This window comes from Brachycentrus maculatus, unplaced genomic scaffold, assembly GCF_059751285.1.
Source record: "Brachycentrus maculatus isolate JH-2025_06_01 unplaced genomic scaffold, ASM5975128v1 h1tg000253l, whole genome shotgun sequence".
NCBI lineage: Eukaryota > Metazoa > Arthropoda > Insecta > Trichoptera > Brachycentridae > Brachycentrus > Brachycentrus maculatus.
Window position 1 is genome coordinate 44,876 of NW_028281004.1, and position 19,561 is coordinate 64,436.

The window sequence follows — 19,561 nt, forward strand, 5'->3', positions numbered from 1 at the left end:
AATGTAATCACGGTTTAGAAAACGATATGTATGCGATGAAAATTAAAAAAATGATGTCGGTATTACAGATAGCGATAACTATACTCAAATTTCGGGGAACTTTGCGAAAAAGTCCACAGATGTCATTACAAGCCTTTTTTCAAATAAATTTGACAGCACTTGAATTTTCAACGCAGACCCAAAATCATGTCCACATTCCTAATTAAGGAAATATTTTTAAATCAAATTTCGATAAGGTACATCTATATAAGAGTCACGAATGCCTGCAGTTGATTTCGGCTCCATATCAGTGTTTTGACACATCACTCACTCCTTTCAACAATGTCATATATAAAAAAATTGATTTTTTAGATCATTTTTAAACTTTAAAAATATAATAAAATGTATTAAAAATAAATATCAAGCCACTTGTTGAAGTTTTTACTGTGCAACAGATCTTTTTAGGTAAAACCTGAATGTTTTTTCTCCATTTGAAAAATATTTAAAATATTTCAAAAAATAATTAAACGATACCTCTTCTTCAAAATGCAAAAACAACACTTTCTGCCCTGTAGCGGGTAAATATTAAGTTAAAAATATGCCGCCTTTGCTGTGATATAGTACATTTTCTGGGTATTTCGAAAACATGCACAACTGAAAATTTACGATTTTTGATATATAACATTGTTGAAAGGAGTGAGTGACATATTGAATCTTAAGTCCTTACTTATGTTTTTATTTTACAGCTACTGATGAGATCCCAGAAATAGAAGAAGAGCAGGCACCAAAGATTGACCTAAGACGAAGGAGAGGTAAATATGCCCATATCATGTACATAAGATTTGCATCTGTTTACTTTTCTTCCTGATCAATTTATTTTGCCGTTCTTTCCTCACTCATTCGTTCCACATGTCCAAACCATCTCAACACAACTTTCTTAACTTTATCGATAATCTATTAATTTCATAAATACAAACATTTTATTTTTTCACTATATCGCTCACTCCTTTCAAGAATGTCATAAATCAAAAATCGTAAATTTTCAGTTGTGCATGTTTTCAGAATGCCCAGAAAATTAACTATATCCCAGCAAAAGAGGCATATTTTTAACATAATATTTACCCGCTACAGGGGAGAAAGTGTTGTTTTTGCATTTTGAAGAAAATGTATTGTTTAAATAATTTTTTGAATAAACTAAATACTTTTCAAATGGAGAAAAAACCTTTAGGTTTTACTTAAAAAGATCTGTTGCACAGTAAAAAGTTCAGTAAGTGGCTTGTAATTTATTTTTTATACATTGTATTATATTTTTAAACCTTAAAAACGTTCTCCTGAAAAATCAAGTTTTTTGATTTATGACGTTCTTGAAAGGAGTGAGCGATATGTATTACGGCTCTTTAGCCATGGCCTGTGTTGAGCCGAAATACTTACATGTTAGTACAATTTTTTTAATTTTATTATATTTTTTTTTTAGTATTAACTAACTAACTAACTAACTAACTAACTAACTAACTTCTTTTTAGTATTAAATTAAATATATTTATTACATACAATAGATACAATAACAATTCACAGAATAAACGCTTTACAATAAAATAATTACATCTGGACTTTAATTAATTCACTTTCTACCTTGTCCCTTCCAACGAGAAGCAACCATCGACACCAATCATGCTTATCTTGCATTCTTTTCTCCTAAAATAAATAATTTACTTATATTATTTTTTGACATCTCATCAAAGATGAAGAAGAATGTGGAAGTCTGGGCATTTACGGGGCTGACGACCGTCATAGGCTGGTTTAAGGGATCACTTTACACACGTGTAACATTCACCAATTCTACCCATTATTGACAACCACACTACTCTAATTCTTGGAAATTCTATATATATTGTAGTCGTACAGGAGAAAGTGACCAACTAACAAAATGTAAAATGTACAGGAGAGCCATTTAAGTCACTTTTGCTTGGCAAGAGAATAAAAATCAATGCAGTTAGTCATTTTTAACAAGTTAATATATTATACTTCCAAGTTTAAAATCCTTAGAGATTTTTTTCAGGGCAATATTAAGCTAGTAAGATATCATATAGTCAATGATCACATTTTCGTAAAAAATGCAGTTAGTCACTTTCTCCTGTATGACTACGATATAAGAACCAATTTAGAAACCTTGTTCTTGAATCACTAGAACTTCACTAGAGACATCTATTGGTGAGATGTAAAGAAGCTTTTAGTTTAGTTTAGAAGAAGTTATTTATTTATGTTTCAGAACTCAATGACAAAGATTTCCGTTGCACTCCGGGGGAGCAGTTCAAGAACTTCTGCAACGATTGCACCTGCGCCGCTAGCGGAAGAAGTGCATTTTGCAATTTGAATGTCTGCGACGAACCGAGAGATTAATTGTATAAACTTACACCGCCTTTCAAGACCTTAAAACGGGCAACATTTACATTTAGGTTACATGCAAGTTGAGGGAAAACGATAAATGCAGTAAGAACTTGTTAGCCCTAGATTACGGGACATTTGTAAAACTTACGACTTACGTGGGGAGCACCGAAGACACATCGCTCACTCCTTTCAAGAACGTCATAAATCAAAAAACTTGATTTCTCAGGAGAACGTTTTTAAAGTTTAAAAATATAATACAATGTATCAAAAATAAATATCAGGCCACTTATTAAACTTTTTACTGTGTAACAGATCTTTTCAGGTAAATAGTGAATGTTTATTCTCCATTTGAAAAATATTTAGTATATTTAAAACAATAATAAAACAATACCTTTTCTTTAAAATGCAAAAACGGCACTTTCTGCCCTGTATCGGGTAAATATTAAGTTAAAAATATGTCGCTTTTGCTGGGATATAGTACATTTTCTGGGCATTCCGAAAACATACACATCTGACAATTGACGATTTTTGATTTATGACGTTCTTGAAAGGAATGAGCGACATGTAAAATCTTATTCAACACATTTATTGTAACTGTAGTTAGTTGGTAGAATTCCATTTTTATTTTTTGAGTAATGTATCCAAAATTAAACAAGATTATTGGATTGAGTTCTACTTTTATTTAAATATATAATATCAGTAGTTTAATATTTGTAGGAGGAATTTAAATATCACAAGGTGAGGAGTTATAAAATTTATAAAAAATATTTTTTCAATATATATCCTAACAAACAAAACATTTAATTCATATTCTAAAAAAAAAATTGGGCGTGAAGTGACTTCAAGTGACCGGCCTTCAGCGCAGCCGGACGCAGTGTTGCCATATGCCAAACCAAAAAATCTGAATCAAACAGTCTAGAAATCTGTATAGAATCAATAACCCAAAATCTGCGTAGGTGCCTATTCGCCATTGCTTTAAAATTTTAATACGAATAGCACGATCTGTTAAACAGAACTTACAATATGCATATTCTTCACCCTTTTCACTTGTTTCTAAACAGGTCTTAAAATAATTATCTTTGGCGAGCACTGATTAAAACGTTGCGTATTACGCGACGCGTATAAAAAATGAACACTCGGTCGCGTGAAAAAAATAAACATGTTTTGGGGAATCCTGCAATACGCTGCGTAAATTGCGTAATGTTCCGTGACAAGACAAAATAGTACCCTACCCAATAATAAATAACGCACTCCAATATAAAACGAATTCTCACCTACTTATTATCAAATGTTAATCATGCTCGAATCTATACATATTTTCATTGTTCTGTTTTATCATATACATACTATGTCCAATTCCAAAAATGTGTATAAAACTAAGTACTACCTAAGAGTTAAATCTGTCATCTGTAACAGCAGCCTGAAATCTGTATCAATACAGATAAATCTGTATATTTGGCAACACTGGCCGGATGCTTAATGAATTCTTATTATATCTTTAAGTTATTTTCAGACAAGTTCCGTGGTTTAGGGTTAATTGAAATTTTACCATGATTTGAAAACTATAACAAAATTTTGACCCTCATAAAGTTTACTGTCCAAAAGGAAGGTTTTTTATTCTTTAACCCTTTGCACTCGAGACTAACCGACTAATCAATGTGTGGCTTCACCGCAGGGGTAGGCAGAGAAAATAGAACGCCACACTAACTGACACTGTACATATTTTTATTAACCCTTTGCACTTGAGACATTGTTTTGTTTGACATACCAGTAACTCGAGTGTGCTTTTTTGCAAATTTGGACAAAAATAGATGATTTTAGAAAAAATTCTAAAAAAAAACTGGAAATGGGTATCATGCAAATTGACAATTAAATCAATCGATAAGTGTTTAAAATGGTTTATTTAAGAAAAATAAAGATAATTGGTTACTATTTTAAAATTCTATAGTCTTTCAATGTATGGTATCTAACAAAACAATCACTCAAATGCACCCTAGGCTGCCCAGGACAAGTGGCACAAAACTAATAATTCATGCTTTTGCCAATTTTTATCCCTCCGTAAGCAAACCAGTCTCTTTTTGATCCTATGCGCAAAACATGTAGTTTACCATCCAGGCGGACTTCAGTTCAAGAAGTAGACGGCCTACTTGGAATCTGTCAAAAGTCCCCTACAAACTGATCTCCTAAAGTTTTCACAAACTTTAGTAGGTCAGTTTGTAGGGTTTACAAACGTTATTGAGTAATACTAGCGAGGACCTTGAGCAACTGGCGGTACAGAATTGTACCTGCGTTAGTACCTAACCCGGCCTTTTATTATTTAAAAACATAATGGTACATAGTGGCGACATATCGCTTACTCCTTTCAACAACGTCATATATCAAAAAACTTGATTTTCCAGGAGATTGTTTTTAAAGTTTAAAAATATAATAAAATGTATTAAAAATAAATATCACTCATTGAACTTTACGGTGCAACAGGTCTTTTTAGGTAAAACCTGAAGATTTTTTCTGCATTTGAAAAATATTTAGTGTATTTAAAAAAAAAATAAAAAACACCCTTTCTTCAAAATGCAAAAACAACACTTTCTGCCCTGTAGCGGGTAAATATTAAATTAAAAATATGCCGCTTTTGCTGGGATTTAGTACATTTTCTGGGCATTCTGAAAACATGCACAACTGAAAATAGACAATTTTTGATATATGACGTTGAAAGGAGTGAGCGATATAGTCGCCAACCGATTTACTGGGGAATTTACCATGTTGACACATTGTCGCCATTTGAGTGCAAAGGGTTAAGACCTTGATCTTCCTTCATTTTTTGCCTTCTATTTTCCTATCTATTATGCTGGTGACAAGGTCATCATTCTATTTTCCATAGTCTTCTTTGAGATTTTGTTTTTGTTCCTTCATTTGCATGTGTTTCGCATTTAAAACAATATTAAAGATATGATAGTTTTTGATTCAGTATATAAAAATATTTCATTTAATTTTTAGTCATTTTAATTTTGATATAAGATTAATTATATTATTACTTATTTAGGTTTACGATAAAACACATAGCTTTTAATATAGTTTTTTTTTTCATAGATTCATACAAAAAAATTGAGCATTTACACATTCACAAATTTGCACATAATGCTCACACATACTAATATATATTTTATTGATGCATGGTGTTGCCGTTACTATTATAATTACCAAAGAGGTTTAATCATTTTTAATCCGGGGTAATATTTATACAAGGACCTACTCTATTAGATTTTTTTTTTAAACTTGACAGCCATAAATGAAATGTTTTATTAATTTGTTTATATTGGCAACTGTTAAAAAATATTCTTAATCATAAAAAAAGTGTAGGGTACACTTCTTCCTCTTTCAATTTTCTTATATATTTCTCCCTATTTTGCAATATCACTTTATAACATACCCTGATATGTGACACATTCTATCTCTTTCTTTATTACCATCAGTTTATATTGGTGTAACAAGGATAATGATAACTGACAGATATTCTGATTTGACACTATTCTCATCACTCATTTAATTTTTCTATATTCATCTCATATGTTTTGTCCTTAACCTTTAGAAGCCCATCATTTTTGAAAAATATTCGCACGACTTGCTAGCTATTATAAAAATAATTATATCTCCAAAATTAGTCGTCCTATTTAGGTAAAAATAAAAGCATTATCAATATAAAATTGACATTATAAAATCATCAATATAAATTGATTAAAGATTGTTTAGCAGGACCTTAATAAAGCAGCTTTATTTTATTACTGTCTGCCTTATAAAACACGATGCATCTCCCGAGAGTCAACTTTGTAATACAGGTATAAACACTAATATCATGACTAAAATATTTTTGGAACCAAAAAAAAAATGATGGATCGGTATCTCAAAGACATTATTTACGTAAGCTAATATTCATATTTTGAATACTATCGTCATAAATGGTGTAATAAAACTTTAAATTTTGTAGAAAGATAACCGATAATATCCTTAATGTACAAAAGTAACATTTATATATATATATATATATATATATATATATATATATATATATATCCGCCTCCGTAGTGTAATGGTCAGCACACTCGGCTACCGTTCTGGAGGTCCCGGGTTCGATTCCCAAGGGGGGTAAAATAAATATAAGTGATTTTTTCACTGTAATATTTATTCAATATTACCATGGACTGCTGCCTGAAGCGGAGGGCTGATCACCCTTCCTTCATGTGTAAACGATCAAGATAACACTGCGTTTATATGACACAGTGCCCTATGCACCGTTGGGGTGCGGATAAGGGTTTTATTTATTATTATATATATATATATATATATATATATATATATGTATATATATATATATATATAAAACCCTTATCCGCACCCCAATGGTGCATAGGGCACTGCTTTATATAAACGCAGTGTTATCTTGATCGTTTACACATGAAGGAAAGGTGATCAGCCCCCCCGCTTCAGGACCAGTCCAGGGTGATATTGAATAAATATTACAGTGGAAAAAATCACTTATATTTATTTGACCCCCCTGGGAATCGAACCCGGGACCTCCAGAACGGTAGCCGAGCGAGCTGACCACTACGGAGGCGAACAACATTTATAGAAAAAAATATTCTTACAAGAGCGGTTCATCAAAGTCAAGGGTTGCGGTAACAGGTGAGTGCGATGGTTTTCGTGTCCGTTGCTGTACGTAGTAATTAACACTACAGTAGTTACCTTGTACGCACTTTTTACATTCCACATTTGCAAAATTCGAAAACCTATAATTTTCTCCGGCATATTAAAAGGCCCACGTGTGAGTTGGAAGACAAAACATTGAAAACAAGACTCGTTGTCAAAAAAATATTTAAAAATCTCTTTTATCAGTAAACTGGTACATAATTACTTCATATTTTTACTGACTTATCAATATTACATACTATGTTCTGATTGTATGCCCTAGTTACAAGTACTTGATACCACTTTTACCAAATATTACGCTGTATATTAATGCTATTTTTTGTTTATTTATTATGCAATACTAAAATCAATGATTTTAGTTTTATTCACTTCATAGATATTTATATTTCACTAAAATACTAAATTATCTATTTTGATTTTTAAAGCTTTTTATCATTAAATGATATTCACCATAAGTACATAGTTTCAAGCAAGTATTTATACCTTCAATTTTTAAATAAAATAATCTTTATATATATATATATACATGTCTATATGAACTTAATTATAAGTATCCATGTAATTTTTTTAATAAATTTCAATATTTATAAGAATATTATGTGTTTTAATATTTGATTCTGACTTTATGCCTGATATGAGCAGTAAAATACAGGTATATCACTGCCATCTATGGCCACGGTGTCCAATTAGATCAGCGGTCGGGGAACAGGAGTAAATTACCCCAAATGGGGTAAAAATGATTTTTTTGGGGTAATAAGGAAATATGTCTAGTTTGTTATTTAATAAAGGTATTAGTATTTTTACAAACTTAACCTTTTAACCGTGTTAACTTTGTTCCTAAGAGACGCCCGTGCGCGGCAGTATTTCGCCGTTTTTTAAATGTTTACTTTTATCATGTATTTAGTTAAGAAACAATTTATTTTCCTAAACAAAAACATTCAATGGGATTCATTGTGCTTTTTTGGTACTCTATAATACACGTGTGTCACATTATTCTTGAAATATATCGTAATATAAACAAATTAGATCGTAACATAAATAAATCAAAGCACGCATCGTGTGTCACTCTTACCCACTGGCGAAGCGTAGCGTCGAGAGTGAGACAGATATAGGGCATGATTATGGCGCGGACTAATTACCGACCGCAAGAAAAATCAGGGATCTGCTCTTTTATTTATCCTTGTGATGTTACAAATTATTAGTCAGATATTTCAACAGATGTCATAAGGCCAAGGATTGACGTATTATTTTATCCAAAGTTCCACACCATGAAAAAATCCCTCTAAGTTGAACCGAGGTTCGAAACTTGGAGCAATGTAAAAACACAAACGCTTATGTCAGCCGCGTATGGGGCATGTTTTGTTAGAACACATACGGTTATGCGAGCCGCGTGGATCCGGTTAAACAATTCAGGTGAAAAGTAAGCGGCGCGCGTTGTGTGTGTCACACACACTTTGTTGTGTATTCTAACAAACTCTCAATTTCAATGTGTGATAAATAAGTGTACCTATCACACATCAAGCAACATCATTTCTCCGAAAACTGAAAAGGAAACCTCAAAAATTGAGTTCTTGTTTGATCAAATTTCAGAATTCTATTTCGTTTGTCTATTACATACTTATATGTTTTTACTATCCGTGTAAATTAATTCAATAAATAATTAATTATTTTAAAAATCAAATTGATCATCTTTTTTTCAAAATAGCGGGAGGGGGTAATATCGACTTATGCAAAAATATTTCAGGGTAATGTTCAAAAAAGTTCCACGACCGCTGAATTAGATAAAGGAGGTTGGTTAGGTTGGGCTGAAATATAATAAAGGTAGCAATGTGATTACATTTGTGCCGCCTACTTTCAAAATCCGCCAGATCCATGTAAGTCGATTTTACAAAAAATGCAAAATTCTCCGGGTAACATTTATGTTTAAAAGATTTGTCTATCTTTAGATAAAATATTATGAAATAGAGAATTTTCCCATTTTTTAAGAAAATTATTTAGTATTTAAAAAAAAACACAAGACACAAACTGATAATGACGTCATCTTAATTTTTTACCTATCTCTGATTGGCCAATATGGGTCAGAAGGCAAGTTCCGTGAATATACCGGAATTTGAAATAAAACGCTGTTTTTAAGTATTATTTAGCAGGGTTTTCAAGTATTAAAGTATTTTAAACAATAACACCCACAATTGACATTCCGATAGAGTATATATATTTTTAAATCTTATAAAATTGGATCTGGTGGATTTTGAAAGTAGGCTATACATTTGATCCATTATTATCAATTCCTCAACTAGTTGGCTCAATCGTTAGGGTTCGAAGGTACGAATTTGAAAGTTAGAATAAGAATAATAATATGAAAAGGTAAGCATTTTTAACCATTGCTTTTAAACAAGTAATTCTTGCTTAATGCCCAGTGCTAGTGAGCATTAAGCAAGAATTACTTGTGGCCCTAAGTGCAAGTGGTCATTAAGCAAAGATTACTTGTGATCCTAAGTGCACGTGGACATTAACCGAGGATTCATTCAATGTAACCAAGTTCTTCCAGATATTGAAGTGCCCTCTTAAGAGCATCAAGGAACAGTTTGTTGGAGAACATTTGCTGTCCGGTCTGATTGTTGGAGTGGTCCATCAACTTTTCCGTAGAGATATTATCGCTCGCTTCCTTGTCGAGTTTCGCAATAGGCAAAACTATGCATGGAGACATTATTGCTAAAAAGAAAAGAAAAAACATTCAATAATTTTTTAATTTGTTGGCTTAAAGGTGAGGACTGATCGGAGCATTTCATCGTAACGTAACACGTTATAATGCGAGCATTCAGGCAGTCAGTACAGCGAGCCGAGCGCTCCATCCATAGTTTCCGATGCTCAGTGATGCTCGCCGCGAGCGATGTTACGACGAAATGCTCCGGTCAGTCTACACCTTTATCCAGTTCATGCTTGTATTTTACAAATAAATATGAGGTTATTGCATGTTTTATTTAAATAGTTTACATAATTTAAGAAAAATAGTCGGCATGCTCGGCTGCCGTGCCGGAGATCCTGGGTTCGATTCCCTGGTGGGGGTCAAAAAAACATATACTTACTGATTTTTCACTCCAATATTTATTCACTGCCCCTGGACTGGTACCTGAAGCCGAGGGCTGATCACCTTTGCTAGACATTTCTTCATATCTATTTAAATCGATGTGTACAAGATAACAAACCCAATTAAAATGTACTTCTTCTTCTTCAAACCCTTATCCGCACCCCAATTGTGCATAGGACACTGCTTCATATAAACGCAGTGTTATCTTGATCGTTTGCACATGAAGGAAAGGTGATCAGCCCTCCGCTTCAGGTACTAATCTAGGGTTATATTGAATAAATATTAGAGTGAAAAAATCACTTATATTTATTTGACCCCTTCTGGGAATAGAACCCGGGACCTCCAGAACGGTAGCCCAGCGTGCTGACCATTACACTACGGAGGCTATACTAATATGTATAACTAACATTTAAAAAAATATATATATAAAAGTAAAAATGACTAACCACAAAGTAAATGCTAATATTGAGAATATTATAATGGCCAGTACGGCCTTAAAAGCAACGGCGAGTGGTTATATACTAATATTACTTACATTTTTGTACAAAAATATAAAAGTCAAAATAACTAACCACAAACTAAATGTATTATTTTTTGACATCTCATCAAAGATGAAGAAGAATATGGAAAATCTGGATTATCTCCAATTACAGGAGTTATTTTCATATTACTTTTTGACATCTCATCAAAGATGGAGAAGAAAATAATTCCTGTAATTGGAGATAATCCAGATTTGGTGAACAAGTATTTGGACACATTCAAAATGTTGTTAACAAAGTAAATGCTTTAAATATTAATAATATTGAGAAATAAGTTATCCATACCTATATCCTTGCACCTCAGCAGCGTTTCTTCCAAATCGGCAAAGGTCGGAATGAATCCCGTGTGGTTCAACTTAAGGAGAAGGTCTCGCAGAACTTGGTGATACTTCCTGAGTATATCCTTTCCATGTTCAGATCTAGTGTCGTCTTTCAAGCTGGTGAAGAAATAGTAGTTGAGGTCTAATCCGGGATTCCCAAACGTGGACATTTGGAAATCAACCTGAAATAAATCGAGGAAAACTTATCAAAAAACTGTCCGCCTCCGTAGTGTAATGGTCAGCATGCTCGGCTACCGTGCTGGAGGTCCCGGGTTCAACTCCCAGGGGGGGTGAAAATAAATATTAGTGATTTTTTCACTCTAATATTTATTCAATATAACCCTGGATTGGTACCTGAAGCGGAGGGTTGATCACTCTTCCTTCATGTATTAATGATCAAGATAACACTGCGTTTATATGATGCAGTGCCCTATGCACCATCGGGGTGTGGATAAGGGTTTGAAGAAGAATAAACTTATCAACCCTAATTTATTCAATGAGTTGGCAAAAAAAGGATGAGAGTAGGCTGAATGCAGTCGGAATGCGATCTCTCGGTGCAGCAACAGCATGTGTGGTAGATGTTCGAATGGTGATATAAGGAAAGGATGCAAGACTGAGATAAGCATTATGTAATGGACTAATCGACGGGAATGCAGTGAAAATGCGATCCCTCAGATGAATGTGAGGCAATACTACGTATGATAGACGTTCGAATGGCGAAATGAGAAGCTAACTGCAGCGCGAGTGGTATGTTTGCCGCAGCACGCCTACCACATTGGGATGGCCTGTTAAGGCACCGAGTGGCAGGCTTCCGGGAGAGGCTGATGAAGAGCTCCAACCTCATCATAAAGCGGCTTGTGGAGCACAAATGGGGGCTGGACATGTGGCGGCACTGGAGCACAGTGCTGTCGCATGTCCAGCCAGCGAGCTAATCTTCATCTACATCTCTCCAAATTTTATTTTTTTCTTTCATGTTTCTTTTCATTATTTTTATTTTTATTTGTTTATTATTTTAATTTCATTTTATAAAAAAAAATGTTGTAAAACGTATATGGCTGACTAAGTATTGCACCCACCACTTAGTCAAGCTGGAATAAAGATTTATTATTATTATTATTAATAATGCAAAGCTGATATAAAAATTATCAATAAAATTAAGAAAGGTGTATTGAGATGGTTCGGACATGTGGAACAAATGAATGAAGAATGGTAAAATTAATTTATAAGGTGAACGTAGTCGGAAAAAGGAGTTGAGAAAGACCGAGGAAAACTTGGCATGATCAGGTATTTCAAACACTTGAAAGTGGTCGGGTCAGGAGTCGGAATAATCGACGGGTATATTTGAGGAGATGCATGAATGTAGAAGAGGTGAAGATTATTTACAAAGACAGATTAGTTGGGCATTCTATCCTCTCCGCCTACCCCTGCGGTGAAACGTCATGATGATAAGTCAGTTTTTTTTTATGTACGAGGAGAAATATAAACATGGAAGATGCGAAGATTGTTTGCAAAATCAGATTAGTGTGGCGTTGTATTTTCTCTGCCTACCCCTGTCACACTCTGATTAGTCGGTTAGTTTAACACGGTATCAATTCGATGCAATGCCCTATGCAACATTGCCTGCAAAAATCAAATCCAACTTTATTTTTATTTTATTTTATTTACGGCTAATAATTGCCTTTAACAATTCTAACAAAAATATGTACAATAACAATTGAGAAAACACTAATCAAAATTTAATCAAATTAAAATTAAAAACTTACAAATCGTACGTCGATTGGCCTTCCTCGCTCGTCGTATTTGAACATGGAGTTGACCAGCCAGAAGTCTCCGTGGTTCAGGACGTTGTATCCGTCGTGGTCTTCGGGAACTTCCCTCAGCAGTTCGATCCCCCGCTCCACCATGACGTCGGCGTACTCGGCAAAGTACGGCGCGTACTTCTGGCAACCTGGCAACTGTTTCATCTGCTCGACGGCCTGTCGGACCCCCTGCGTGTAATAGTCCGACAGATAATCGGGCATGCCTTCGAAGAATCCGCCTTTGTTGTAGACGGAGCGAAATCCCGGATCCTAAAATACAAACAAGACAAACATTCATTCAAACTAATTGAAATTCTTTCATTTTATTATTTGATTCGGCAGTCACTTTGTGGTAATATCTATCCATTTTTAATTAATGTTATTTTTTTTATTTTTTTTTTTTTTATTTTTTTTTTTTTATAAATCACAATTTTTAACATATATTAAAAATAAAAATAAAAAGTTATTTTGCAGAGACCCACCAAGCCACCTTGTGTGTCTTGTCGGTGGAGTTCTTTTTACTTAGTAAATACCAATATTTCTTAAAATCCACTGTGACTTGTGTTTCGATGCATTCCGCATCATTTTCAAACACAGTATGTGTTTGAAAATGATGCAGAATGCATCGAAACACGTGTCACAGTAGATTTTAAGAAATAGTGGTATTTACTAAGTAAAACCTAAATTAAAAAAGAAATTCTTTCATACTATTTTTTGACATCTGGGCATTAACGGAGCTTACGACCGTCATAGGCTAGTTTAAGTGATCACTTTACACACGTGTAACATTCACCAATTCTACCCATGTTTGACAAGTCGGATTAGAGGCCTTCTACTGCAAAACAAAGCCACGTAATCGGAGAGAACATGGCATAGTTTGCGTTATGTACAAATACTGCAAATACAGATTTTTGCCTAGTACCTCTTTGAAGCACGCCAAGCTTTATTTGATTTATGAGAAATATACCTTTTTATTTAATATCATAGATGCAGCGTGAATCCATGCCAGCCTGGTTAGGGCCATTTCACAGTGTTCCCTATCCAGCCCGTCTCTACGGCTCGGAGACCTGAATCCTTGGGAACTCAAGTCTTCTAGCACCATGAGCTCCTGGGGCTCATTTGTGGAGAACAGGAATCTATTAAAACAAAGTAATCACAGTGATACAAACAGTGAACTTAATCTTTTCCACTCTGACCATTTTTTTCTCATAACTGATCAGCTACTCTGATCAAAAAAATGTGACGTTTTTCTACCATTAAAATAAATATTTTGGTTCCCTAATTTTGAGACACTCTGTCTGGCAGTTCGTATGACCATTCGTTTTTATAACTGAAATTAAAGAGTAACTTTCATCGTTTTCCATGGCAGATAAATATAAAATATTTATTATAAACACATAAAATGCAATTTCTGTTATTTTAACTACTAAGACTAATATCACAATATTTTGAAATATAATAGCTTCACAAAACGAAAAAATATAGTCAAAAAAGGTGGGAGTATCCTTGGAGAACCGTCATAAATGATGGATAAAGACTGACTGTCTCAAAAAATATTAGCGTATGACAAATATTCTATCACCCAGAATGATAATCTATTTTTCCTAGATTATATCTAAGTAATGAAAAGTTTTATTAAAGAAATGTTGGTTAATTCAATATGTTGCGATGATTAACTGCATTTATCTCAAATATTTTTTGGTAGAATATACTTGGGTGATAGAGAAATCAATGATTAAAATTATACCTGCGCCGGGCCAGACATTGTGGCCCACGGAGCTGCCTACTAGAATCATACGGGCCAGAATATCTGGCCTACAGAGTGGTAGCTTAGCAAAAAACAAATAAGGATCCTAACCAGGACCTTGACAGGACACTGCAGACTGAGGAAACACATGACAAAAATCTCACTTCATGACTCCCCAGTATGCAGATTTTGTATGGAAGACAACAAAATACCAATCCACATTCTCCATATTTGTGACGCACTCGCTCGCAAACGAAGTCACATCCTTGGAGGACCTCTACTGGACTCCGAGAAGGTGAAGCTCCTACCACCAAGACAGGTTGTGAGTTACATAACACATATAGGTCTTGGGAGTGAGCTGTGATACAGAGGGAGGTCGCAGTAGACCTAATATGGTCACAGTGACATAAGGGATGCCGTGTTAAACTAACCGACTAATCAGCGTGTGGCTTCACCACACGGGTAGGCAGAGAAAATAGAACGCCACACTAATCTGACTTTGCAAACAATCTTCGTCTCTTCCACATTTATATTTTTCCTCATACATAAAAAAAAACAAACTAATGATTACGCTGTTTCGCCGCAGGGGACGGCAGAGAGAATAGAATGCCACACCACTCTGTGTTTGCAAACGATCTTTGCCTCTTCTACATTCATGCATCTCGTCATACATACCCGCCGATTATTCCGATTCCTGACCTGACCACTTTCCAGTATTTGAAATACTTGATGATGTCATGTTTTCCTTGATCTTTCTCTGCTCCTATTACCATTCATACATTCGCCTTGTCAAATATGTTCTAATGTCCTTCACTGATTTGATTCACATGCCAAACCTTTCTTAATTTGATGGATATTGAATTTGAATTAAAAAAAATAAAAATTATATTAAATTTTTTAAAAATTGTCCGCCTCCGTAGTGTAATGGTCAGCACGCTCGGCTACCGTTCTGGAGGCCCCGGGTTCGATTCCCAGGGGGGGTCAAATAAATATAAGTGATTTTTTCACTTTAATATTTATTCAATACTACCCTGGACTGGTACCTGAAGCGGAGGGTTGATCACCTTTCCTTCATGTGTAAACGATCAAGATAACTCTGCGTTTATATGACACAGTGCCCTATGCACCATTGGGGTGCGGATAAGGGTTTTATATATATATTATAAATTAAAAAAACCTACTTACTTAGGAATCACTTCAGTCGTATAACCCGCTGATTTTATTATTTCAAATAATGCAGGCAATGTTTTGGTATACATAGTCACCTCCTTGACGAAAACGTTCAACAATTTCAATGTTTTTCCGTGAGCCTTGTCCAAAGGGTGCATACACTTCACGATGTATGATTTCTCAAAACCCTTAAAATATATAAGACTTATATTTGAAGCACTAACTTCGTGATTTTCCATTTTATAAGTAAAATGCAACTTTGTTTAAATCAATATAAATATTTTATTATAACTTAATTACAATGTCTACCGGTTTATAGTAATTAGAAAATAATCACTCATATATATATATATATATATATATATATATATATATATATATATAGTGTAGTGGTCAGCACGCCTCCGTAGTGTAATGGTCAGCACGCTCGGCTACCGTTCTGGAGGTCCCGGGTTCGATTCCCAAGGGGGTAAAATAAATAGAAGTGATTTTTTCACTGTCATATTTATTCAATATTATCCTGGACTGGTACCTGAAGCGGAGGGCTGATCACCTTTCCTTCATGTGTAAAACGATCAAGATAACACTGCGTTTATATGACGCAGTGCCCTATGCACCATTGGGGTGCGGATAAGGGTTTTATTATTATTATCATTGATAGAAATAAAGGTCTAAATATATTAGACACATGCAATAGAGGATTTAAATTAGATTACTTAGAAATATTAGAAATTAAAAAGGCAATTATTAATAATATACAACTAATAAATACAAAAGTAAATGATTTTGCTAAAAGTCCGTTATTAAATATGTTTCCAATCACTCGTCATCCCTGATCCCTTTTGACTGTGACTGCCAATCAACACAAAAAATAAAGCCACATGAGACCTACCCAAGTTCCTTTGCATAACCGTCAAAATATTTTGAATATTGTTTAGTAGATAGTGTTTTGAATACATTGATTAATAAATCAGTCTTGATAAAGAAGTGGTTAGCTTTGAAACCGGTAGACATTTTAATTAAGTTATAATAAAATATAAATAAATTGTGAGTCTTAAAAAAAAAAAAAAAAAATATATATATATATATATATATATATATATATATATATATATATATATATATATATATATATATATATATATATATATATATATATATATATTTATAGTGATAGTCTTGAAAAAATATATAAAAAAAGACTACATATTATACCATTAATTATATAAAACATTAAACCTTGAGTCTAAGTCCCTCTCCAAGCACAAGAGCTCAGTCTCTTTTTTGGAGAGGCACAGCAAATCTAAAACTATAAGTTTGCCATATCGCTCACTCCTTTCAAGAACGTCATAAATAAAAAATTGTCAATTTTCAGTTGTGAATGTTTTCGGAATGCCCAGAAAATGTACTATATCCAAGCAAAAGGGGCATTTTTAACTTTATATTTACCCGCTACAGGGGAGAAAGTGTTGTTTTTGCATTTTGAAGAAAAGGTATTTTTTAATTATTTTTTTAAACATACTAAACATTTTTCAAATGGAGAAAAAACCTTCAGGTTTTACCTAAGAAGATCTGTTGCAGGGTAAAAAGTTCAATAAGTGGCTTCATACTTATTTTTAATACATTGTATTATATTTTTTAACTTTAAAAACGTTCTCCTGAAAAATCAAGTTTTTTGATTTGTGACGTTCTTGAAAGGAGTGAGCGATATGTATAAATCTATAGAAATTTTATTATGTTGTACTTAAAAATGTAACTTTATTAACTAAATAAATAATATATTAAAACAAAGTTACAGTTTAATTATACCTTTAAATATACATCGTCACTTTTTATCGTGAAATTTACAAAAATTCGATACAAGTCGCTGGAATAGTTCTCTCCGGTTTTAACAGCAGCTTTGGAAGAAAAACTGTTGATTTTTATCTCTTCCGTGTTCCCAAGATCAATGTTGATGACTTTCTTCAAAAAATCATGATTCAACCATGATTTCTCTAAATCCCTCTGTTCTTCAGACATTTTAGAAGCAATATTTCTCAGTCAGATGATTTCGTTGATGGCGGAATCGCATTAATTTTTTTCCTTGAAAATATTTATTGATTTATTTTAACATATTACATACATCTTCTTTTTCTTCATCTTGTTGTAGGCCTTGTGGCATGTTTTTAAGAGGGGTTAGCCTCCTGCGATGTCGATTCCCAGCACAAGACGAAGAAGAAAAAGAAGAAAAAAAAGAAAAAAAAACATAGTGGAATACAGTAAAATTAATAAAAAAAATAAAAAAATAAAAATATATATATATATATATATATATATATATATATATATATATATATATATATATATATATATATATATATATATATATATATATTGAAAAACATAAACAGAACAATAGTAAAAAATAAACAAGACTGAAACATCAATAATAAAGTTAAAAAGATAACAAAATTAAACAAAACTAACACAGGGCAAAATGTAAAATATTTCTGATTATAAAAATTACATCTTTATAGATTTCCATAAGAATAGTGAAGATTATCTTGTGATTTTTTAAATATTAAATTAAATGCTGATAAGGTGATAATAAGTACCCTACTAAATGGTTATATCACTCACTCCTTTCAACAACGTCTTATATCAAAAATCGTCAATTTTCAGTTGTGCATGTTTTCAGAATGCCCTGAAAATGTGCTATATCCCAGCAAAAGCAATATATTTTTAAACATTTACCCGCTACAGGGCAGAAAGTGTTGTTTTTGCATTTTGAAGAAAAGGTGTTGTTTAATTATTTTTTTAAATATACTAAATATTTTTCAAATGGAGAAAAAACCTTCAGGTTTTACCTAAAAAGATCTGTTGCACAGTAAAAAGTTCAATAAGTGGCTTGATATTTATTTTCAATACATTTTATTATATGTCCGCCTCCGTAGTGTAATGGTCAGCACGTTCGGCTACCGTTCTGGAGGTCCCGGGTTCGATTCCCAAGGGGGGTAAAATAAATATAAGTGATTTTTTCACTGTCATATTTATTCAAAATTACCCTGGACTGGTACCTGAAGCGGAGGGCTGATCACCTTTCCTTCATGTGTAAACGATCAAGATAACACTGCGTTTATATGACGCAGTGCCCTATGCACCATGGGGTGCGGATAAGGGTTTTATTATTATTTATTATATTTTTAAACTTCAAAAATGATCTGATCAATGACATTGTTGAAAGGAGTGAGCGATACGTAAGAATAATATGATAACTTTATTTTCTAATGTATGATAACCACATTTTATAAATTTTCATTTTTATTCAAATGAAAAAATGACTTATAAGTCTACAGTCAATAAAATCGTTCCAGACAAAATGCTTTGCTGTTTAAAAGAAGCCAATTTTAGAATTTTCTTACCACAGAATTTTTCTTTCCTTCTCAATCACCACCAACAAAACGAAATTCAATAGTTAGACTGATAAAAATCACTAAATTTGCTAACTCATAACGTTTCAAAATATGTTATCTTGATTGTTATAACAGATAAATGTGTTTATCTTAGATTAACAAAAATTGAGCCTAATAATTCTGAGCCGGTAACCTATTTTGCAGGTGTAATTCAAATTTAGTTTTACTGTGAAATTAATGGCAAAATTCGATGTACTGCATCATTCTGAAGAAAAATGGTAATATGTTTAATAAAACAACAAAAATATATATTTATATTATTTTATTTGTAAAGATTTTATGCAAATTTTATGAGTAAAGTTTTGTCTGAACTGTCAAAATATTTGTCTTCGCGCTCTGTCCTGTCAAAATTTCAAATATAAAAACACATTGAAAACA

The 19,561-nt window shown here is 33.0% G+C and overlaps 2 protein-coding genes across 2 annotated transcripts in view; one reads left to right on the forward strand and one right to left on the reverse strand.

The window, feature by feature from the left end:
- Window positions 1-2,510, forward strand: part of LOC148306086 (uncharacterized) — a 41,761-nt gene extending 39,251 nt beyond the window's left edge. Inside the window, exons 17-18 of the mRNA XM_088265622.1 lie at window positions 726-791; window positions 2,249-2,510. Of these exons, the coding sequence (XP_088121748.1) occupies window positions 726-791; window positions 2,249-2,379 (197 nt within the window). The 3' untranslated portion in view covers window positions 2,380-2,510. The remainder of the gene's footprint in view (window positions 1-725; window positions 792-2,248) is intronic.
- A 4,313-nt stretch (window positions 2,511-6,823) lies between these two features.
- Window positions 6,824-19,503, reverse strand: LOC148306087 (uncharacterized). Its single transcript, XM_088265597.1, has 7 exons — window positions 19,133-19,503; window positions 17,541-17,813; window positions 15,747-15,919; window positions 13,782-13,950; window positions 12,779-13,084; window positions 10,981-11,197; window positions 6,824-9,780 (listed from the first exon to the last, which is right to left on the reverse strand). Exons 2-7 carry the CDS (start codon window positions 17,748-17,750, stop codon window positions 9,590-9,592), a joined length of 1,266 nt encoding a protein of 421 aa, XP_088121723.1. The 5' UTR covers window positions 17,751-17,813; window positions 19,133-19,503; the 3' UTR covers window positions 6,824-9,589.
- Between the last annotated feature and the right edge of the window lie 58 nt (window positions 19,504-19,561).